Source organism: Ambystoma mexicanum, chromosome 13, assembly GCF_040938575.1.
Source record: "Ambystoma mexicanum isolate Mex_15411 chromosome 13, UKY_AmexF1_1, whole genome shotgun sequence".
Taxonomy (NCBI): domain Eukaryota; kingdom Metazoa; phylum Chordata; class Amphibia; order Caudata; family Ambystomatidae; genus Ambystoma; species Ambystoma mexicanum.
In genome coordinates this window covers 325927457-325952132 of record NC_090938.1, presented here as the reverse complement: position 1 = coordinate 325952132, position 24676 = coordinate 325927457, and the positions used below count along the sequence as shown (strand labels likewise).

General features: G+C 44.8%; 1 protein-coding gene across 1 annotated transcript in view; it reads left to right on the top strand.

Moving 5' to 3' along the window:
• Positions 1-24676, top strand: part of NFATC4 (nuclear factor of activated T cells 4) — an 889306-nt gene that overhangs the window by 782400 nt on the left and 82230 nt on the right. The window contains exons 5-6 of the mRNA XM_069633813.1: positions 13865-14037; positions 20214-20354. Coding sequence (XP_069489914.1) covers positions 13865-14037; positions 20214-20354 — 314 coding nt within the window. The remainder of the gene's footprint in view (positions 1-13864; positions 14038-20213; positions 20355-24676) is intronic.

Genomic DNA, 24676 nt, shown 5'->3' with positions numbered 1-24676 from the left:
GTGCCAACGGGCTTGCCGAACGGTAAGGCATTTCATAGTTTTGAATGCTAGCAAGCTTCTATGGTCTGAATAGACTGTAACCACATGTCTGGCTCCCAAGAGATGATGCCACCATTCCACAAAGGCTTCCTTAATGGCAAGTTGTTCTCGTTCTGTGATGGGATAATTCCTTTCGTAGGCTGTAAGTTTTCTGGAGAAGAAAGCAACCGGATATATGTCCCCTGTCAGTGAACAGGGTTGCGAGAGAATGGCACCTGCAGCATAACCTGAGACATCTGCCTCTACAAAGAAAGGAATATCCGGATTAAGATGCAGTAACAGCGGAGCCGAAGTGAATGCTTCCTTCAAGTATTCAAAGGCTGACTGAGCAGTATTATTCCAGGCAAAACGGACCTTCAAACTGGCAAGGCTGAGAGTGGAGCAGCAATAGCCAAGAATGAATTAATAAAACGCAGATAAAAATTGTTGAAACCAAGGAAGGATTGTAGGTTTTTGACTGTTTTCGGAGTAGGCCATTCTAGTACATCAATGACCTTGGACTTGCTCATCTTGATGCCTTGGTTGGTGATGTTAAATCCCAGGAACTCCACTTCTGTGGTGTGAAACGCACATTTTTTGGCCTTTGCATATAGATGGTGATCTCTTAGTCGCTGCAGGACGATAGAAACATGTTTGACATGTTCCGCCATCGAGGCGGAGTAGATGAGTATGTCGCCGAGGTATATCACAACGAAACGGTCTTGAATATCATGAAACACGTCATTCATGAAAGCCTGGAAAGTGGCTGGCGCGTTGGAGTCCAAACGGCATCACTAGGTATTCAAATAGGCCAAAACGAGTTTTGAAGCCATTTTCCACTCGTCTCCGTTCTTGATACGAACGAAATTATAGGCCCCTCTGAGATCCAATTTGGTGAATACACCAGAGTTGCCCAACTGATCGATGAGAGTTGATATCAAGGGTAACGGGTATTGATTCTTCACCGTCACTTCATTCAATGCTCTGTAATCGATACAGGGGCATAAATCCCCTTCTTATTTGGGGACAAAAAACAATGGTGATGCTGCCGGGGACTTAGAGGGACGAATAAACCCTGTAGCAAGGGCCTTATCCAAATACTCCTTTAGGACCAGATCCTCCTTAAGAGACAACGAATAAACGCATCCCGATGGAATCTTGGCTCCTGGTACCAGGTCTATTGGGCAGTCATGCACCCGATGTGGAGGCAGGGTCTCAGCCTTGCCCTTATTGAATACATCAAGAAATCGTGTGTATTCAGTAGGAACAGGACTAGTCGGTGTCGTAGTAACTGCCCCTATATGAGCAGGTACCCCAGACAAGACCCGTCTCAGGTTATTATCCACGATTCCTAATGAGGACAAACAGGTGCTGTTACAAAGACAGAAGGGAACTGAATCAGGCCTAAGGACCAATCTATCAACGGATTGTGCAGCTTAAGCCAATGAATGCCCAAGATCACTCTATAGGCAGGGGCTTGGATAACATCAAAGCAAATGTCCTATGTATGGTCTTCTGCCGTGGTCATGGTGATAGGGATAGTTTGTTGAACCACCAATCCTGAAACGAGCGCTGACCCATCAACAGCACTTACATTTTCTGGATGCGTTTTTTCCATCAATGTTATCTCTGCGGTTGTGGCGAAGCCCTGATCAATGTAGTTCCCGGTGGCTCCGGAATCAATGGCCACTGAAACCGGAACAGGAGACTTTAAGGCACCTGTGAAGGTAACTGGTAGTTTGAACAACACAGTCTGGGTTTGGATTTGACAAGGGGAGTCCAAAACTGAATTTCCTGATGTAGGGACTCCTTTTACTGTCGGGATTTGGCGTTTCCCGCCTTCTTCTTTGGTTTTTTAGGACATTCCGGCAACAAGTGTTCCATGGAACCGCAGTACATACACAAATTGTGACTACGGCGGTATTCACGTTGTGCAGGAGTCAAAGGACCTCAAACCATTCCGATCTGCATTGGCTCTGGGGTAGAAACCCCAGCCGTTGGGAGGTCTGGGACTGAAAGCGGTATACTGGGTCGTTTCCCTCCTTTGCGCTCTGCCCTTCTTGAGTCAATCTGAAGAACCATGTCCAGTAATTCGCTAAACACGGTAGGTACTACATGAACAGTGGATAATGTATCCTTTAATTTGTCGGAGAGGCCGTGGTAAAATATCACTGATTTCTTTTCTTCAGGCCAATCACTCTCAGCCGCCAATTGATTGAACCGTGCCAAGTATGCAAGTAAAGGCGTATATCCCTGCCTTAATTTGAGTAATTCAAGATCGGAAGCTTGTGAGGTATAGCGGGTATCAAAAACCCGACTCATGGTGGTCACAAGGGCATCACAATTGTATAGAACATGGCTGTTTGATTCTAACAATGGATTTGCCCAAGAAGCGGCTGTAACTCCTAAATGGGAGAGGATGAATGCAGCCTTGGTGGTGGATGTCGGAAATGAGGTGGGACGACATAAGAAGTGCAACTTGTACTGGTTAACAAAGGTTCTGTAGTGTTTAGGATTCCCCCATAAACCATTCTGGAGGAGCCAGCGGGAATTGAGCTGAAAGCACAATGGAAGGGGTTTCCTGAGCGGGTGTAGGAAAACCCGAACTGGAGGTGGAAGCTCGGGCTGCTTCCTCCTGCATGGGTGGAGCAGCTATAACAGATTGGATTTCATTTATTCATTGCTGGAATTCGTCTTTCATGGTAGACATTTCCATTCTTAGTTCTGCAATGTGGCGCAGGATTTCTGCTATGGTCTCGGAAGGTTCCATGATCTACTTTAGGGCTTCTAATTCTGTTACTCACCAGTAGCTGAACAGGTCGGGGCGTTGCTCAACCTTGGAATACTAGCAGAGAGGGAGCTGCTCCGGTAAGTGTTCAGTCTAACTGGGATTGTACCGTTGGTACGTTCCAGAACCAGACTTCCTCAACTTTAGGAACTCTTTAAAGAAACACACCCCTTTGTTGTTAAAGAATATAATCAGAGGAATTGGTTACCCAAAAGAGCGGGGATATCCACACTGCCACACCAATGGCTGTAGGAAATAAACAAAACAGTTATACGTCGATGATGAAGGACACAACTGTATAGATTAAACCAAGCAAAAGGAAGTACCTGAAAAAGTCTTGGTAAGCCTGTATGGTAGCTATGGGTGATTGTCTGGGACCAAGAGATACTGGGAAGAAAGAAAAGGATATATGAAACCCAGTATCCTACCAATACCCGAGGTTTAAGATATAAATCAGCAAAGGCTTACCGAAACAGTAATTTGGCAGTGTTTTAAGAAGAAGCAACGGCAGGAAAAAATAACAAAATGGGAAGTTAGTATAGGGAACTACCCCGAATGGCACGAGGGTCGCAACTAGATCCGGAATGGTGCACTGTTTTGGGATAGCGTTCTGAAGTGCACTGTAGTTGTCTGCGTTTTCCAAAATTGAGGTAGTCCCAATGGCACAAACAAGTTCCCAGAAGGGATATCAGTGATGGTCCAAAATGGTAGTAGAAAGAACAACAGTTCAATAGTTCAGCGTTCCCAATCAATACATGAATAGGAGACTTACGTTTACAGGAGAAAACTAAATCACACCACATGCGAAGGAAGCTGCACCAGAACTGCTCTGTGGGAAGGTCTAAGTCTTCATGAGCAGGAAGTGGGATGCGTGTAAAGTAGCAGCAAATATTTGCAGGGTCAGCGTTTTGCAGGAACAGCAGTGACAGAATAATGCTGTGAAGAGCTGGGGTTTGGCAGGCCGACGGAACGGCTGCCAAAGGTTCGGGTCAACAATCCAAATGGAGAAGGCAATAAGGGAAGTCAATAAACGTACCAAGGTCCGAGATGAATGCAATCCGGATAAGGTCTAAATGACAGACTAACGCTAATTAGAAGCAGCGTTTCGGGTTCTGGCAACCTTATTTAAACGCGTGGGCGGAGTCCATTCTGCCGTAAGCGTGGCTGCTATGTCATGTGACTACCCGGAACTCGGGCAGCTGAGAGACAGCTCCTCCATGGTAACCTCCAGCGTTGCCATAACGGAGATGCTGGGAAGCTAGAAACACGGTGGTAAGACGAACCAGGGTATTTCATGACACTTGTGTCTGCAGTGTTTTTGGAAAACCATTTGACTTGCTCTTTGAATCAATGGGGGGGAATAACTTTTCTAAAATTGCACATGCATTCCATAAAGAAAATACTTGGATCGCTTGTATCCTCTAAACCAGTGGCCAGTTTCTATTGTGGTATCAGGCCCTTACAACACTGTTCATTCTGAAAAGGTACTAAGAATGTTCAATGTGTTGTACATGCAAGCACAGGTTTCTGTGTATGACTGATAAACAGTTTTCAGTTGTGTTGTGGGCGTGGCTGTGATTCTTTTCTGTATTCCTGATTCTATGAGCGTGGGAGGCAGAAGAGTGGAACTGTCTATCCTCCTTCGAGTTGGTGACATAGGTAATGGCTGCTCAAAGCTTTCTGCATGTTCCTGGTGCCTATGCAAGTGGGAGCACTAGGCATATAGCCTTGGGAGCCAGCATGACTATGTCCTCTACAAAGTTACAGAACTTTCTTTCTGTTGTATAATTTGTTGCTGCCCATTGTGATGAATATGACAGCATTGTCACTGATTTCCTGGGAGGAAGCCTCTCTTACTACCTGACTCTGACTCTGACCCTAGGGGTGGATAACTGTGGGAGGACCACGTTGGAGAGGACAAGCTCAAGGGGGACAGAAAAAGACTCAGTCAAGACAACCCTTCAGTTATAACATTTAGTGACAACCATGTGCCAGTGCAACACTCCTACATGGCTTATTGTAATGCATATACTAACTTCTCAGGCCTTTCTATCTCCAACTTCATTCACCCCCCCACTCCCTTTTTGGTACTGAGAAAAGGAAGAGGGATGGAGTAATGAGGATGATTAGACAAGGTAAGCTAACAACACATTCTTCTAGTCATTGAAAACTTCAGAGAAAGACTGGAACATTTAAAAAGGGCATAGCTGAACTGAATTGGGGAAAACGAGAGAACTAGAGTCTAGAGAGGCGCCTGACAGACACTGTGGAGGACGCTGAGAGCGAGGAGACTGCAGTGCACAGCGTATAGGCCAGTGGGCACAGCGTGCAGAGGATCCAGGTCAGAAGAAGTTTGCTGTTTTTCTGTTTCGAGCAGAGGAAGGCAAAGCAGGAAGCAAACCACTCACAAGGCGCACTGCCAGTCAATGGACCGGGAGCACAGATGCTGGTGAAACACGAGAAGCGCTGAAGACACCACACACAGGTCAAACCCTTACATATAAATTTGTGTAACAGAAAAGGGAAGACTCGTACCCCATTAAGGTTTCGAGAGAACCATGTTGCGAACTATGCTGTGATTCAAGAGAACTGTGTTATGATTACTTTTGAGGAGGCAAAAGGAAAGAGTTTTCCCCTTGAGCAAATTGGAACTGTGACAAACTCATATCGAAACGTACCGAGAGAAAATAGAACATTAAATGTGAATCAGGGGGGAAGCGGAAAATGAAACTCGCTCCCGCCCCTTTTTGTGAATAGTAAGAAACCCATCTGTGGTGGACAAACTGAAGGAGTAAAAAGGAGAAGAGTATTTCTTCTTAAAGATTTTGACTTTTTTTAAGAGTATTGGAAAATCCGTGGAAATCCACAGAGAAATCCCCATTTCACCTTGCATTTAGTTTAGCATGTAAGGGTCAGTTTGGGGTTTTTGGAGACAGGACAGAGGAGGCTTTATTTGTTAACATCCTTATACGGATGCACGTTAGTTGTGTTGAGGTAGGGAAACCCCTCTTAAGGTTAGGGACAGATAGGACTTCTTTAATGATAAATAAAAGTTCATAGTTAACACAAAACCTGTAACTGTGTCTGAGTCTTACTCTTAACCCCTTTATATCACACAAGACTCTACCTCTCGATGCCAAAGAGCAACTCAGTCTAGCGTTTCTTGGTAGGGTTCCAGCCCCATCCTGCCCAGCACCAACTCCAGAACAGTGCATCTAGACAATGGGCCTCATTACGACCCTGGCGCTCCCGGATTGAAGGGGCCGGTACAGCACCGGCCCCCTTCATTCCGGGAGCGCCGATTACAAGCTTCCCATCGTGGACCCGCAATCCACGCCTGGTAAAACCAGGCGTGTTTTCCGGGTCCCGCGAGGGGAAGAGGGGGGCAATAATGGGCCAGATGTAATCTGCCCGTTATTACCTCCCTCCCCATACCCATTGAGCCCTATGGGGGCTCAAATGGGAATGGGGAAAGGTTCCTGCATGGAGGACTTACCGGGTCCTCCTATCTCGGAGTAACCCGGTAAGTCCCCATTGCAGGAACCCGGTAAGGGAGCCCGGAACGGTGGCAGCCATGGCTACCGCCTTTCTCATAATGAGGACCAATATCTTGAAAAGTGTACCTATGCACCATCATACAAATTCTGGAGTTACTGAAGTGAAAGGAACCTGCAAGATGCATCTAAGAGGCGTAATTGTCTTTAAGGCAACAAAAAGACTGCATTGGCTTTTTCACGTGTAACATGGACTCCTACACCAGCAAGCACTTGTGAAGCTAAGACGTTTGGTGTGGGACATCAGAGTTAAGGTGTGTACTTCATGGAATGCCTAAATAGGTTTTGGCAGAATTCCTCAGTCCGAAACACTTGCTACAGAGCTTCCAAAACATACCTTCGACGTTTGGTGGCATTCCTCATTTTTGTGACTTTCCTTTTACAACTGCACCATCTGCCGTTATCTGGTCTCATGAACATTCTTATATGTGTGTATAAAATAGCACTGCTCTATAAAACATAGACAGATTTCAGAAGCAAATAACATGTGTTTAAGGTGATATACATGCCCAATGCATTGCTCAGGGATTCTGAACTGGATCTTTCAGGAATGGCTACTGGGTGGCGCTGTGGCATGTGGGGTTTGCTTGCTGAAATGGCCTATATTACTCTGAAATTTCAAGTAGAAGGATTTTTTCATGACCATTAAACTGAGCAGCCTTTTTATTTGTTCACTGTATTGTTTTGTAGAATGAGATTTGAGCACATGAATGAGACAGAGCACTATTCTCATATTGCTAGCACTTCCACTAAACCTTTCCCTCAAACTACAATCTTCCATTTTACATTATTTTCTTTATATTTCTCATGCCTAGTCTTAATCCTATAGACCTAATCCTTCACTTTAGCTGCCTGACCCCATCTCTGTCTTTTTATTTACTTGCTACAGTAAAAGCTCGATTACCCAGCACCAATGGGAACCAAGTGGTGTTAGGTAATCAAGGATGTTGGTTAAGTGAATGTCAGTAATTCGAGTTGGATAACAAGCTAAAAAACGGGACAACAAGGCTTCCTGGGCTTTTGCTCTGGTAGCTTACTTGAAAACCTTTTATCCAGCATTTCTTAACCAGAACCATTAAGGTGGCAGTCAATAGAGCGTTCCGGTTAACAAGGCTTTTGAAGTATGTAAACGTCCTATTTTCCCCTTCATTAAACGTGAAATCCAAAATGATGGTAATTTGGCATACATGTAATTTTTCATTCTAGTAACTGTGAAATTCATCAAATATTTGGTTAGTCAAACAAAATGTTCATAAGAACAAAATGTGCTGGCAAAAGTTGCCATGCATTGCCTTACGAGCAACGCAGCAGATCTTACATTGGAATGCATGGAATGAAAGGTAATAAGTAAAGTGTTTTATTTCGAGGAGTCTTCATGGAAGCCCGGGCTACAGACAGGAAATGCTAAACACTACACTAACACGGACCACTATTAGATAGCATACCACAAAGTTCCATGAAATAAACATGTTGATGAGGAAACAACCTAGTTTGACCCCATTAAGCACCTTCATGTCTGCTCTTAACCATTTAGCCTCTAGTTGTCAGAGTTGCTCCAGCTAGAATGGCAAAACCAAATGTCAGTCGGAATATCCCCTACAGACAGAACACGCTGCCCTCTTGTCATGCCTACCTCTCTGCCCTCTCCGTCCTCTCCAGCTGGCTCCGTTGTGAAACCCAAAAATTCCTGTTTTCCGGCTTCCTCAGCCTTGAGAACGGCTAGACCGTTCTACACTCAGTGGAAGTTATCTGGGAGGCGCTAATCCAAATGCATGGATCACATGACCAACGCGATGACGTTACATTAACGTGTGTCCTACGCACGTCAGCTGACTCCATTTAACGAAGCGGAAGTCTTGAAACCACGCTTCTGATCGTGTGATGTTTTCCGGAGCTACCTCTGCCTTTCACAGACGTTTTTTCTTCTATTTCCTAAGATACGGTTGCCATCCCACGTTCCAACGCATTTCCCGGCAACTTCCAACTTTTCTTGAGCTGCATGTTTCCTCCGCGCTCACACACGGTTCTCCACTCCTCATTCAAACGGAGTCCCACCATTTACCCGTGACATCTTCCTGCTATTTCTATTAGAAGCTTGCCGCATTGTTGCTCCACACCACAGCTTCCTATTGCTGTATAGAGACTTCGGCTGTCTACCCGGCAGCAACAACACCCTGCAGGTTACGGCTCTGCCTCCATCTACCAAGATTCTGCGTTTATCGAACTTCTACTGTATTAAGGACTTTTACCTCCTGGATCAAGATTCTGATACTCTCCTTCTACACGTGCACTAGACTCTGGACGCTTTCCTGTGTGTGCACCAACCCGTCTCTAGTGCGGCCCTTGTTCCACTTGGGTTAGATCCCTCACTACCCTTTCCTTGCCGTTGTTTCCTTGGATTCTTCGGACTTCTTGAGACTTCCTTGGCTACACACCCAGGTTTCCTTGGCTACACCTCCAGGTTAGTGTGTTCAACATAGGTTCTTATTGTCCTTCAATTCCAATCATCATTCTAAATTTGTTCCTCTTTATCAACAGCCTGGTGAATCTTGGTCCACTCACGCCCTTCCCACTAATAGCTCTATCTGACTGTGGATTCTACTAGTCAGAGAGTGACATTAGTTAGAAGGTTCTCTTTTGATACACTACGCCCTACCTCTGACATCTTCCGGTGGAAGAAGAATTCGAGTGTATCCTTAATTGCTACCAGTCTGTATCCTTTTCTGAGAACCTTTGAATCATTCTCCTGTATCCATTGTGTTTCAATTCTTAACACCTCTCTCGTGGGCTTGCCAGACAACCAAGCAACTCTCCACACCTGCTGTTAACCTATTGGATAATGGAGGGCCACTTACACCTGTCCTCGGTGCAAACATGCTGTAGTAGAGGAAGCTTCTATGTAGTGTATGGTCACATAACCACTTCAGAATCGTGTATATCTCCTTTCAGGCAGCCTAAACAGCAAAAGGTAGTCAAAGATAAAGAGATAGAGCAACATTTTGGGATCGATTAAAAAGTGTTGTGCACTTAATTTTCCAAAACAAGTTTTCAAAAATATACCTTTTGCATGTGCTACGGCTAGCAATACCAGCCTGACATTAGTGATAGACCTGTATCTACAGACAGTGCAGTATCTGCGTGAATATTACTGATGGGTGCACTCTCCAAGGGTGTATGTGTAATTATTTCAATAGTGAATTACTTAAACATGTAATAAATATGACACTTCTTGATTTCATGGCTAGTTGTATATTATAGTGAATACATGCTCTAGCTTAAAGGCATGGTCTAGTAAACATTTTTATTTCAAAAATAGATAGCCCACATTAAAAAAAAATACTAGCATCCTCCGTTTTAAAACTTCCTATGTAAAATTTTGAGATATTTAAGCTCAAAAGCAAGCACAAGGGCGCCGCCATTTTGTGAAATGGAGGCCCTCCTGTGCTGGCTTTTGCGGCACTAATGAAGGAAAAGCCAGCCAGCTGTAGTAAACAAAGTCTACCGCTGGGTGGCTTTCCCTTCATTAGTGCCGGGACTCGGAGGACGCGGACCGGAGACCAGAGCAGGAAAGCTGCAGCTGAATCTCGGTAAGTGCTATTTATTTTTTTTACAAAAAATAAGCACTAGCTGCGGTTTTTTTTCTAAGTTTTCCGGGCTGGAGGAGCCCGGAAAACTTAGAAATAAAACCGCAGCTTTAAAAACGTATTTATGTTTGCAGTCGCTTTTGAAGCGACCGCAAACATAAATACAACATTGTGTTGGAAAACGCTGCGGTTTTAACACCGCAGCGTTTTCCAACACAACCGTGTTGTGTGTGCCTGAATCTGCTTTTCCATTTGGGGCTCTCGGGCTCCCGGAGCCCGAGAGCCCCAAATGGAAAAGCAGATTCAGGCAGACACAATGCGGCATTGCAGAAAACAACCGCGTTGAGTCTGCCTGAATCTGCTTTTCCAACGGGGAGCCCGAGAGCCCCAAATGGAAAAGAAGATTCAGGCAGACAACGTAGCATTTCCCATTTGGGGCTCTCGGGCTCCCCACGGGGAGCCCGAGAGCCCCAAATGGAAAAGCAGATTCAGGCAGACACAACGCGGCATTGCAGAAAACAACCGCGTTGTGTCTGCCTGAATCTGCTTTTCCATTTGGGGCTCTCGGGCTCCCCACGGGGAGCCCGAGAGCCCCAAATGGAAAAGAAGATTCAGGCAGACAACGTAGCATTTCCCATTTGGGGCTCTCGGGCTCCCCACGGGGAGCCCGAGAGCCCCAAATGGGAAATCAGCTGCAGGTAGAAACACTACGCGGCATGTAAACATAACCGTGTGTGTTTCTGCCTGCTGTGGCTTTCACTTTGGGTCTCCGGTGCTCCTGGGAGCACCGGAGACCCAAGGTGATAGCCACAGCAGGCAGAAACACACACGGTTGTGTTGGAAAACGCTGCGGTTTTTCGTTCCAAGTTTCTCAGGCTCCTCCGAGCCGGAGGAGCCTGAGAAACTTGGAACGAAAAACCGCAGCGTTTTCCAACACAACGTTGTATTTATGTTTGCGGTCGCTTCAAAAGCGACCGCAAACATAAATACAACGTTTTTAAAGCTGCGGTTTTATTTCTAAGTTTTCCGGGCTCCTCCAGCCCGGAAAACTTAGAAAAAAAACCGCAGCTAGTGCTTAATTTTTGTAAAAAAAATAAATAGCACTTACCGAGATTCAGCTGCAGCTTTCCTGCTCTGGTCTCCGGTCCGCGTCCTCCGAGTCCCGGCACTAATGAAGGGAAAGCCACCCAGCGGTAGACTTTGTTTACTACAGCTGGCTGGCTTTTCCTTCATTAGTGCCGCAAAAGCCAGCACAGGAGGGCCTCCATTTCACAAAATGGCGGCGCCCCTGTGCTTGCTTTTTCGAATTTTGAGCTTGAATAGCTCAAACTTTTACATAGGAAGTTTTAAAACGGAGGATGCTAGTATTTTTTTTTTAATGTGGCCTATCTATTTTTGAAATAAAAATGTTTACTAGACCATCCCTTTAACTAAAACAGTTTATGAATGTTTCAATGTAAATATGTTCACATTGTCCAAATGTGTCAATATCAACTTTTTATATGGTGCAAAGTAATTTGCTAAACACATTTCTGGCTGTGAATATTTCATTAAGACTAGTTATCCAGTAAAACAAATGAAAAACAATATCCTACATTTGTACCATGACCCACAAGCACAATAATAGAATACAAATTGTAGGACGCATTCATTTCTGCAAATCTAATATGCACAAATGTACACTTCCCCGAATATCTTGGGGCCATTCACGTCCTTGTTGTGTAATGCAGTGTGGGGCTTGCATTGTCATATTGAATGCAAGCCATGGAATGTTGGCTAGTGGTGGAACTCTGGGTCCCCTCGGGGTTCCATGAATGACAGTCATTCAGGATGGGAGACATTCGTGGAAGGATGCTATTACCTATGCTCTCTCCTTCCCTCTACCTTTGTACCTGTTGACTAATGCATCATGTCTTCTATTCCTGAGGTTGCACACTACATGTAACTAACTATTCCAAATCTACCACAGATGGTGGTGAAGAACCAAGTCTAAAAAATGTGTCTTAGCCTTCTGCATGCACACAGAGGCACCTGGCTGGCAACTACAGTTTGAAACATTAAGATACCTTCATGGCTAGCGTGGCAGCTCATCATGGGGGGAGACCACACATGCATGGCTTTGTCAGTATCACCCTACCCGTAATAAAGCTGAATTGTCAAGAGTTCAATTCCAGCTTAACAACTGCATTAAGGATATACTTCCAGGGAATGTGGCGCAATTTGGAAACTCAGCCAACATATAAATCCTTAACCAGTCTATGAAATACCCAAATATTTTAGCAGGATCCCCAAATGAACTTGGGAGATCACGCTTGTATGGGAAAAATTGAATGCTTTTGATCATTCAAAAATGACATGCTCTTTACCGTATGAGATCAATTTGAATCTGCCTTTGGATTTGGAGCCGGATTAAATTAGACTTTCAAGGCCCTCCCAGTTATTGCTTCCATGGAGGGGAAAAAACAAATGTGTCACTCTGTATAATATTCACAACAGAGGAAGGCATTTGAAAATATTCTCAGTGCATCATAATCTCTCCATTCAGGAGACAATTGTTCAATCAGGACGCCTGCATCCTTGGAAGGGTAGGTGCCTGGTTACATTGCCTGTACCCTCTGTGTTTGAGATATATGTGCACAATTAAAATTCCTATCCGTTATACTGGTAATCTGGGTAGAGCATGCTGTTTCACTATATATTCTTTATTGGTAGGTTGTAGGTGAGGGTACAAGGGTACCACAAGAAAGTGTCTAGGAACGTGAGCTGCAACAAATTCAGCTATATGTTACCCACAGAGCATACATGACCCCTAAGAATATAGCTAAGTACAAGAATGCGGGTATACAATTGTATAATTGTGGAGAGGTGAACGTAGGATTGATACATATGTTCTGGGCATGCCCTGAAATAAGGAGATTCTGGGGGGAGGTAACCCACCTCATGGTGGAGAATGAGATAAGTCTGGATGTGGACTCCCTGTGGGTGTGCATGGTAGGGGGGTTCCCCAGGCCACATAATCTCAAACACATGAGCGGAAGTCTGGTGGCACGATCTTCAAAAGTGGGTGGACGCTGAAACTGTGCTGTGGAGTGAACCAGTTAACAGGGGTGGAGAGGAAGAAGAATATACGTTGATAGCCTGGAGGCTACACTGTCTTGGTTGGAGCAGGCAAGCTTGGAGGATTCACAGGGAGGAGCGCCCTTAGAAGTGATGGAGGATGCTGGTGATGAGGAGTAGGCTTGGGAGGGGACAGGGGAGAGAGGGCTTGGCAGAGAAAACAACATGAAATTGTACGTAAGAATTGAAATGCATAATTGCTGTTACATTTTAAGGTTTTCAAGTTGAAATCAATAACATTGTTTAAAAAAATATATATTCATTATTGGTAGGAGACAGATAAAGCTTAGGTATTATAATTTGAACAAAGTGGGCTAGATCACTGTTGCTGTGATTCACACTTTTTGTGGAACGATGCATTCAATGGTACTATGTCTGCATTTTATATAATGTGAACAGAGATAGAGATTGATATTTGATTCGAATGCTTGTGCATTAGATATTGTGGATCCAGAGAGGAAGTTGTTTGACTGCAATGCATGAGCATTAAATATAGTGAGAAGTTATGTAGGTGTCTGGCTCTAAATAACATATTTTCTGAAAGCTGTGCACATATCAATTGTTGCGAACAGTGAGTGGTTGTTGATTATAATGCATGATTTTTTATATTCATGTGAACAGATGCATGGGTTATAATGCATGTGAAAGACAAACGATGGACGGAGATCAGTGTTTGATTATAATGCCAATGCGTGATACCGTATGTCAAATTGGACAGACATTTGATTACAGTGTCTGTGCATTATACTCCTTGTTGACTTACATATATGTCTAACTATAGGCCCTGTTCATTATACTTTCAGTATTGACTGTGCTGGGATCCTTAAGCTGCGGAACTCTGATATCGAGCTGCGGAAGGGTGAGACGGACATCGGTCGGAAGAACACAAGAGTCCGACTGGTTTTTCGGGTGCATGTGCCCCAGGGCAACGGAAAAGTGGTCTCCCTTCAGACAGCTTCTATTCCAATTGAATGCTGTGAGTTTTCCATGAGCACGTTCACTGCTTAGAGTGTGTCAAAAGGATGTCTGTAACTCATTGCCAAATACCGTGCCTCCTTACAAGGGGAATTAGTTATGGGATGACCAACCCCTTCACTCCTAACCAATTATCTTTCAGTTTTTAAGAATCTTACCTATTGAGTGATGAATACTACAGTCCTGGAAATGTAACCTCTGGTTATCTCTGTTATACGACTTTCTAACTCACTGTTCGTTTTGATTCTTAACCCCCAGTTGGCAAACATGGCTGTCATTGAGAAGTGGATCACTTCTCATGACACAGGCATGTTCAATGCCCTTTGTGTTGGTGCTGCTACCTTCTCCCACTCCTATCAGTCAGGACATGCGGGACAGGGTCGGCAGCCTTATGATCACCAATGCTATCCTATCAGCTCCTTTTCTCTCTAACCTTTGTCCCCTAATCTCTGAATAAACTTGTTCGCCTCCACACTCCCGCCCCCTAATTGTACTCCTTGTGTGCAGGCCTCCTGACCCTCTCACATCATTCCCTCCCACTCTTGACCTGCTTCATGACTCCATTCCCTATCGCCCTCATAGGTGACCTCAACCTCTGAAAAATGTCCTTGTCTGACCCATTTGAACTAGATTCCCTCCTCTCTGACCACTACGATCCATGACAAATGTTTATCCAACACTGCCCCTCAATACCTGTCTCAGAAAATTGTGAAAGGTCCTTCCACGCTCATCAATTAGACCTGCCAAAACCAAAAAGAGCCTGAGGAGGAGGCTCCAGTATCCCGACCATTGCAACGATCCACTGGAACGCCCTCCCACCTGCCTTAAGAGCAGAAACTTCTTACTGGCGATTCCGTTAGACTTTAAAAACGTGCCTATTTGCCTAAAGACTGCCTACCTGTCTTCTAGAACTTGAATATGAGACTTGAGTTTTTGAAACTTCTGGCATCTTGTTTCATGCTCTACCTGCCTTCAAGTTCTGGAAGGCAATGTTTAAGTACTTTTTGTCTTGTGTGTAACTGGTTTCGCAACAGCTCCCTGATGCCCATCGGCACTTTACAAATGAAAATAAATAATTAAATAAAAATGACCAACCAATCCATAACCGTGGCAACACCCTTGACCTTGCCTTACTGCCATCCACACACACCCTTTGTACCTCTTTTACACTTTGTATCCATCCCTCCCCATTGGACTATTCAGTCCACTTCAACCTCATGGCACCACCTCCACTCACCCCAGGCCATAAACACTCCTTAAACTACAAGTCATTTCAAACTGTATGGCTTGGATTCCTATCTAGCTGAAGTCAGATGCCCTCTACGCACCATCTCTCCAGCCCGGTATTAGTTTATCAAGCAAGACTTCTATGAGTTAAACATAGCCCTCATCACTCTCGTTGAACACCACTAACCTACTCTTAACTTTATCATAGCTAGCCCTACCAGATCCCTGTATGTTCTCTGTAAATGTAAGGCCTCAGGGCCAACATGCATCTCTAAATACAGAACTTGTGCAAACACCACTCCCCTTTTCTTATGGCCTACTGGGGCACTCTTGTCACCCTGATTACATATTTCATAAATCTATGTGAAAGCTTATTTCCACAATTGGATTCCACCCACACAACCTTTCTTCCACCACCACTATGGTGGCTCCTCCCCTAATCTTAGCTCGAGTTCTGCTTCCTCGCCTAGAAATTTGCACTGTCACTACTCCTCTACAATCTCTAAAATCGTGACACTTTAATTGCCCTTCTCTCACTCCCACTGTTTTCACTGCACTGCTTTTCTCCCCTTCCTCCGCTTCTAAATGTTTTTGCGTGAGGCATCCCATCTTGTACTCTTTTGTTTCATCAGCAATAAAGACACTGGCACCTCTTACCTACACCTAACTCTCTTCGCTCTTCAATCTCACTTGAAACATTTGCCTACCTTACCTGCTTCGAAAACAGCAACTAACCCTTCTGGTGATCCTAAAAACCCTACTAACCTTTGACCTGTCTCTTCTGCCCACTCCATCCTCTCATCTGTCCTCATTCATCTTCACCTCACAGCAGCATTTATTTATTTATGTATTTATTGTTGGCTTGTTAGGCGCTTTTACAGCAAATACATTAAGTTTCAAAGTGCTGACAGGTCAACAGGGAGGGAACATGGGATTGCAGTACAATTAAAATATTCAACAAATACAGTGGGGGAAGGGATGTCTGAACCTACTAGGCCTTGTGAGTATTCAGAATGTGCAAGTGAAGCAAGGAAGAGGGCAGTGGGGTAGGTACTGGGGTGTCTGTGCTCGTGGGTGAGCCACAGATGAAGTGCAAGGTATGGTAATGCTATGCAGCCAGAAGCCACGTTGGGTGGAAAAGTGCAAGTCTCCAGTGCGGAGGCTGTGCCGAGGCAAGTGCTGAGGGTAGACAGAAGCTAGGGAGATTGAGTGTGAGTGATCATGCGCCCTGAGGATACATACGGGTCCAAAACACCAATCACAGCAACTGTGAGATTAGCAGGGGAGGGAAGAGGGGAAGGAGGAGGAAAAGGGGAAAGTCTTAAGGTGCTTTTGTGAACTTAAGAGGGTCCTAATCAAGATGAAGAGGGAGGGGGGAGGCTGTTCCATAGGAGGGATCCATCTGAGGAAAGTGAACGACCTCCTCCTCTCTGTTTGGCAAAACACTTTACACACAGAGAGTTGGTGCAAGAGGAATGTAGAGGTCTAGAGGGAGAGTATTTTGTAAGAGAGAGTTGCAGAAGATAGTGTGGTCCCCGGCCCCAAAAAGCCTTGTGGATGATGCAGAGGGATTTTTACAGGGCCTCGAAAGAGGATACCAATGATGACCGCTCATCCTTTTAACACTTTTTGACTTCTGCATCTCATGGAACATTAACTCCTCTGACCCCACTCTGACATCACATCCCAGTGAATGTGGATGAGGCACATTATTCTTTGCCTCTGTTCTTCCTCCCTGGACAAATTCCTCACCTCCTCCGGTTCCTCATACCACCCTTTCACTGATGAGACCCAGATCTTCCTCTTTCTTACCTTTCAGCCCCTGGCCTCTCTCAACACATTTTGAACTCCCTCTCCACTATCCTCCACTTTAGTGTCTTATGCACAATTTTTCTAACACCAAAGCATCTATTTCCCTGCAGCCACTCTTCCTCCCTCTGCCCTTCCCTTTCCTCTGAGCTTCTCACTTCACCCCCAAAGCCCTCAAACCTAGATCAGCTAACAGATTACCACCTTTTCCTGCCCCTTAATTGTTATGCACCATTCTGGCCAGTTTCTTTCAGTTTCTCCAATAGGGCTACATTTCCCAGATGCCCTGGCAGATGCCCTGGCAGTGCAGGACAGAGTGAAAAACCCAACTGGGAAAGGGGCAGCGAGGAACTGCAGGACTGCAGAGCAAGGCCCAAATTGTGCCGGGAGTCCCAACGCTCTACTTGGACCGGACTGTGGCATTGATCATACCTTAAACTGGACTGCAGAACGGCCCGCGTATCAAGTGGGCATGCAAGACACTCTGAGCAACACAAACTGTGACATGTTTCCTACCTTCAGCAGAGTCACTGAGCAGTCCCCAATAAGAAACCAGCTCTGCAGACACTCCATTCGGTCCTGATGCCAACTTTGATATTGAATGTATTATAAGTAGGCCACCATTTCAAAATGTCAGACCTGTGTACAAAATGGCGGTAGGGCTTAAAGCCTATTATATGTGTTTGCCTACTTGTACCCAGGCCATAGAGAAAGGTTAGGCAGTGGATGGTCAAGTGACCCAGCTGAAAGAAAGAACAAATGGATGGCTAAGGGAGAGGGTAAAATGGGACCCGGGAGTCAAGGCAGTGTGGGTTCTTCAGGTGAGGTCCAGGGAGGAGAAAGAGGACGAAGAGACCAAACGGATAAAGGACGGACGATGTCGAGGAGCTTGGAGAATTGTGGAAAGTGTGTGCAAGGTGGAGTATTGGTTGGTGGGAGAAAGTGGTGCTTGGGTTGAGAATGCATGCAAGGAGAGTGGGTGAGACTATCAGAGGAAGAGTAGATGGTGAATGAGATTGAAAGTGACTGGAAGAGTGAAAGGGGGGGTGGCTGTATGGCAAGTTGTGTGTGGTGTGTAAAGTAGTAGCCTGGAGAGAGGAGAGTAGTAGTGTTGAGAGGGGAGAGTGGTACTGTGTAGATGCGAAAGTAGTAGAGCAGAGAGGGAAGAATAGTGGCAAAGAGTAAAGGACAGTAGAAGTAGAAAGGAGTGCATCAGAGGGACAGTGAAAGAGAAGTGAGAGGGAAGAGAGAAGGAGAGCAGGAGGAAGAAAGGGGAGAGTGTATAAGACGGAAAGGAAGTATAGAACATCAGGCAAGGAGTATACAAGTGTGCAAATAAGGGGCTGAGAGATCAGGGTGCGTCAAAGGCACCTTTCCTTAACAATACTCTTATTGTGAGACTTAGGTTAGTATTCACCTAGATTGTTCCCAGAGGGGGAGAGAGAGTCAGGGTGTTTGCACTTATACCATCACAATCAGCTCGTCCGCTATTAGGCAGTTGGGGTTATCCATCTGTAGTGAGTATCAGGAGGCTTACGGAAACCATGGCTATGTAGGAAACCACCCAGGACTCACAAGTGGGATTGGCCCTTAGTGTGCCCCTTTTCGAGTATTTAATAAAAACCCTTCAACTGCCATTGAGAGTCGAGTGACACAATAAATGTAATCTCTTTTGAGATGAATCCAGCATTCCCAGCAATTAATCCACAAGTCATCACTTATATTGGTGCATGTATCCTACATTCCCACAAACATATCTCTCTAGTCACAACTCCGGTAATCAACTGGAAAATGGATTGAATAACTAGTTACCTAAAGCACTGCAAGTGTATACTTTCCATAAACAGAGGTTTATGATAAATCACTGCCACCATGCAAGATTCTTTAAGAGTTCTTTTTTGTAAGTATTCATTTTACATTTATTTTTAACTTCAACAGCAAACATGAGCCTTTGAACTAGCTTGCCCCTTTGCCTTTTTAGCACTGGACTGCAACTGCCCCCAGCCTCACTGTGAAGGAATAGGCTCTACCAAATGGAGGCCTTCTGCTATTACTCTCTTCTTGACTACTGAGGATTCATCTATTGGCCAAGTCTAATGGGCAAGAGGTCTTAGGTCAGTGCACGGTGGCTTGTAGTAAGCAACAAAACACCTAAATACAAAATAAATTAGGAGTCCTGAAGGACTGGACTTGATATGCCATCATCCGTATTTTGAAGGATGGGACTGAAAGTTAGCATTTTAAAACTGTTCTTAACATTAACTTGTTTGGACTTCTAAGATGCAAGACCAGTCATGTTGTTGCTTAGGCTCCCACCCACCCACCAGGATCTATCTGGAGTAACCTTTCATTCACATTTGCTGGTACACACATTCTTTGTTCCTGGAAAGTTGACATGAATCCTGAATTGGGGGAGTAGAAGGGTCTTATTTATGGCTCCTTGGATCTTCTTGTAGGTGGAGCCTGTATTCAAATGCTAGAATAATCCAGTATTCTATATTTTTGGGGGCTTTCAATTTCCACAAAAACTCCATTGATTGTTAATCTGCTGCGTTTTAAATAAATATTCTACTCCATGCACACACTACCGCACTTTGACGCTACCGAACAATGACAGATGCTAGACAACCCTTGTGTACACACACTCTGAAAGCTTTTCCATATCCATGAAGTGGATATTTTACTACCGCTTAGTGGATGCCTGGCAGGTAATACGCTCCATGAGTTTCCTCCCACATTTCCACCAACATCTTACATTTGACGTGGGTGGACACACATTGGTCCCCTTAGATTCAGCCCGCTCTTTCGCATGTGAAAAGAGCAGGTGGAATCTGTAGAGATCCTCAGCAAGGATGAATGTTTGTAATGGAAGCTACCATTACTGATCACCGCTTTACACCTGCATTGTCCAGCCTGGAAAACCAGGACATGCCCCTGTTTCCATGACTGACGCGCAACATATGTATTGGGATTTTTCTGACTGCTAATCCATCAGCATCAAAATTATCCCTTATGCGTGTCCTAATGTTTTCAGTATAGGAAAATCTTTTGGTCGCTAGAAGGAGGGATGTATTTGTCACTCTGCAATTCTAAGATAACTGTTTTCTCTTTCTTTCCTACATGTCTTTCTCAACTTCGCAGCTCAACGCTCTGCACAGGAGCTACCACAGGTGGAAAGCTACAACATCACAGCCTGCTCTGTCAATGGGAGGGAGGAGCTGGTGCTCTCTGGCACCAACTTCCTTCCAGAGTCAAAGGTCATCTTCTTGGAGAAAGGTCCCGGTAGGTAATCAGCATGCTATGTTCCCATTTTCGTACCCTTGCAATACGTTTGCTACCAAGCAGAACACTTCCACACTCTTGCCATCAATCTGAATAATACGTAATTCCTCTCAATACGTTCATATGCAGCAAATTCCCTGTATCTCTGCCCAAAGCTAAAATATATCTCGTCAATTCTACCAAGCTACACCATGTTTCACAATGCATCCAATATGGAACATCTCCAACTACTGCCCCACAGCTGGAAAAATACAGACCCCAGCAAACACAAAGCTGGAATGTGTACACCTACCACCACCAACCTGCCCTATGCCCACACACTACAACCAAGTTGCATCTCCCACAAGTTGACTGTGAAGCAGAGCTCTGACCCATTTGTGTTACTAAATAAATATGTGATGCCACCTGGGTGGTGCTGTCACAGGTTGTAAAGTGAAGCAGAGAGCCAAGGCTTCTGCCTTAAGCAGTTGTATATCACACTGCTCCACCAAACAGCATTCATATCAGTTCACCAGAAGTAAACCTCTGTCTCACTTCTACAACTTAATTTGAATGCACCCTGGGCATGGGTACAAGAGTGTTCTCTTATTAACACCAATCTATCTCACCTTTCTTGCAAAACTAAGTATTTTGGATTTTCCACCAAGATAGGTATGTTTCTGCAATTGGCCGACACACCAACTGTTTCATTGAGTCTTGCGGTATATGGCATGTTCTACTGCATATTCGAGTAAGCTATGTCTCACCATCTATTGTACTCACTACCCCCCTGATTTCATTAAAACGATTGCTAGACACTTCAGCTGCCATTAAACCAATTGTTGCACACATCTGCCACTGAATTACATGATATTGCACATCTACCAACAATATATACCTCTCCCCTCTGCTGCCCCAGAGCTGCTGTAAAATTGATTGACCTTCGATCACCTACCCGAAATTGATAAAGCAGCCACTTTCATCTCCACAAACAGACAAGAAAAGTACTTACGTAGGCGGTCCAGCTGATTTCAATTGTGCAGCACCCACCTCTCTCGTCTGAAAGCAGAATGTGCTTCCCCCACCACTGTGGGGATGTAGAGTATTAGCCAAATATTGTCAGCACGTTATGTTGCATTAAAGTGGGATTTGTAAAGCATGCCAAATTAATCCTGAAAGGATGCTTAAGACTTAGCACACACTGCTTGCATTGCATCACCAATGCAGGCCGCTAGAGAGGTGATACAAGCCTGAGAAACAAAGTTGAACACTGACCTATGTGTGCCATTGTAGACATCTAGTCATGCCTGTGTTCCCCTCCTTAACATATTGTCCTCCAAAACTCTTTAGGTCCATAAGGTTGAATTATCTACTGTCTAGCCCTAAGTCATGCAACTTTACCAAAGGTGATATATAGCCTGAGGGCTTCCCACTACACAGGGGATACCACACTGCCAGTTGCTGAACCCAATTAAGCTTGCCAGTATCTCACTGCCTTCGCCTTCACAATTAGGAAGTCTGATATTTGTCGGGATCATGGTCTCTCATACAGTAGAGGAATAATACTTCTTGATATCCTTCTCTAACCTTAAGAAAATGCTGCTTCTTTTATGGAAATTATACATTGCTTAAACAGGCTAAGGAAAATGTGCCATCAGAACGTATGGAGGAACTAAGCAAGCATACCTACAGCTGTCAATAAGCCTTCTGCTATAGAAGTCACATTCAACCAGTCCTGCTGGTCACTTTGGAGTCTGAGACTGGTAGTTTCGTTAGTTGTTAGGAGGAGATCTATTGCATTAGAGTACATATAAGGAGAAATGGCATACGAGGAGGGACACAGCTTGAAGGTGTTGTTTCTTTATCTGCCCACTGGGAGAAACCTAGGGGTATTCTCCCATGTAGACCCAGAGAATCCTCTACTCAGGTGGCCAGAGGAGGGCCATTGCTTTTGGCTCCCAATTCTGGGGGTGGACAAGCGAGGGAGGATCATCTGAGCAGTGTAGACCGGGTTTCCCTCATTAGAGTATCCTAGGAGAGACGCTGTATGCAATGGGACAGTGGTGGAGGAGGAAGTCCCAGATGCCTTCTTGGGATATCTTGATTCCCATGACCCAAATGCAGGGAGCAAAATCCTTAGAGCTCATTCTATCCGTCATGACCCCAGGGCGAGAAGGGAAAGAGTTGGAACCCAAGAGTAAGAGGCAGGAATGCGCAGGTAACACAAAATCAGGCACTGAAAAGATCTATTCATGTTCTCCAAATCATAGGGAATACCACCTAGAACCCTATACACATAAGGCATTGGCAGAAACAAAGAAGGGGAAAATGTCCTCCTTAGGGGAAGATCGAATCAGGAGACTTCCATATACCCCCTGTCAAGACCTTGATAAGATGATCAGAACGCAATCTAAATATGGTTACACTTCTAATTTCTTTCCCTTAACCTCAAGGGGGTGCTCACAGTCTCACCCTATCTCCCCCTCCCCATTTCAAACAAATACTGAGATGAGGAGGAAGCAACTAAGATCAGTAAAGATTACCCATAGGGATACCATGGGGAGAGTAGGGGAGACCTACCTTAGAAAAAACTCAGGTGGTCCCACTAAGAGAGTCAGGCATGGTCAGGCATTCAATAGTAACTACTCAAATCTGACTCCACTTGACTGGTTTGTTCACTTTAAAAGGTGTGGACATGCACAAAGAAATGAGCGAGCTAGGAATGCAGCCCACAAGCGGAGAGAAGCAGGATCTGCAAGCTGGAGGAGGACGGCGTGTGGAAACACTGGCCCGGTGTGGCTTAAGGGCTGCAGCATGGCGAGGGAGCCTTGCCTACAGTGCCGGCCAGGATCAGGAGAGTGCTTGTTCCCTTGGGGCCTGTGCCGACCCCAAGGGTGCCCGAGGGGCAGGTGGTGAGACCCTAACTTCAAACCCACATTTCCTGGAGGAACCGCCTCTCAATGCGGCGCTGCCCGGTGAGTTTCGAGGAGAATGTGAGAGAACTTTGGGAGCATGTGTTTCGGATGAGAGCGGAGCGAGAGAAAGACACAGATCGTCTAAGCAGCACGGAATGTCAAGGAAAGACTAAAAGCTGAAAGTGCAGCTAAAAGCAAATCGAAGTAGAAAGTATACAAGTGACAGAACGGTGAAGAAATGAATGCGAAAAAGCAGATCGGAGTGGAAAGCGAGCGAAAGACTGATTGAAGAGAGAAAGTTAAGAAAAGCACAAGGGTGTGAGTGACCTGTGATGGAGAAGAGAGGGGCACGAGAAAAGTCAAGGAAAGGTGCCAGGGGCACAATAAAAGAGAAACAGAAAGGAAGGCACAAAGTTATCACGAGAAGAGTGAAAGACAAGTGCCAGGGTCCCAATAAGAAAAGCAAGAATAAAATAGTGCAAATGTGCACGGGAAGGAAAGAAGAAGTAAAGTTGTGCAGGAAGCATCTGAAATGAAAGGAACAAAACCAAGAGAGTGGCAAAGGGTCAGAGTGGTCGTGCCCAGAAAAAGCAAAGAGCCTGGCATTTTCGAAAGCCTCTGATTCTACCACATTAAAGGATGGTGAATGGAAAAGACTGTCAATAAGGAAAAGGTACATTCTGACCAGCTTCATTTGTGTTTTGAATTAGAGAGGCCTAAACCTGGGGAAAGGGTACCCTTTGAAATCAAGATGGACTTGTGATACATTATGTTTGTTTGTTTGAAAGCTGGAAGAGGTCTAAGCTTGGGGAAGGGAACCCTGAAAAGCCTATCAAAGAAAGCATCCTGATAACAGTGATTTTGTGCCTGAAAGTTGGACGGGACCTGAGCTTGCAGAGGGAACCCTAAGATGCCCGACTAAGTTGAAGACTTGTTAGCTTTCTTTATAGTGTTGCAAGATTGAAGCTTCCAAGAGGAACTGTGTTGCATTTTTCCAGGTTTTTTTTAAACTTGAATAAGCTGAAGCGTTGGGAAGGGAACCCCGAGAAGTTTACAATGGATCTGTTAGATTTCTTTCATGGTGTTTTGAAACTTGCATAAACTGAAGCTTGCGGAAGGAAACCCCAAGAAACTAAAAGACACTGAAGGTAGTTGGAGTAACTACAAGGGTCCTATTATGAAGGTTTTACGAACAGCCCTGTTCATTGAACTAATTTGTTTGACATTGATCAAACAGTACCTGGTGAGAAGACCACCTGAAACCAACTTTGGTTTCCCACTTTTTGTTGAACCACTATTTTTTCTTTTCATAAAAACGACTTTGTATCACATTTTTGTACAAGCATAGGTTTAGTCACAGACAGACTTTTATTTTGGACTGTTTGACAACAACGGCCATTAGAAACATCAGTTAAGGGAATTACCCCT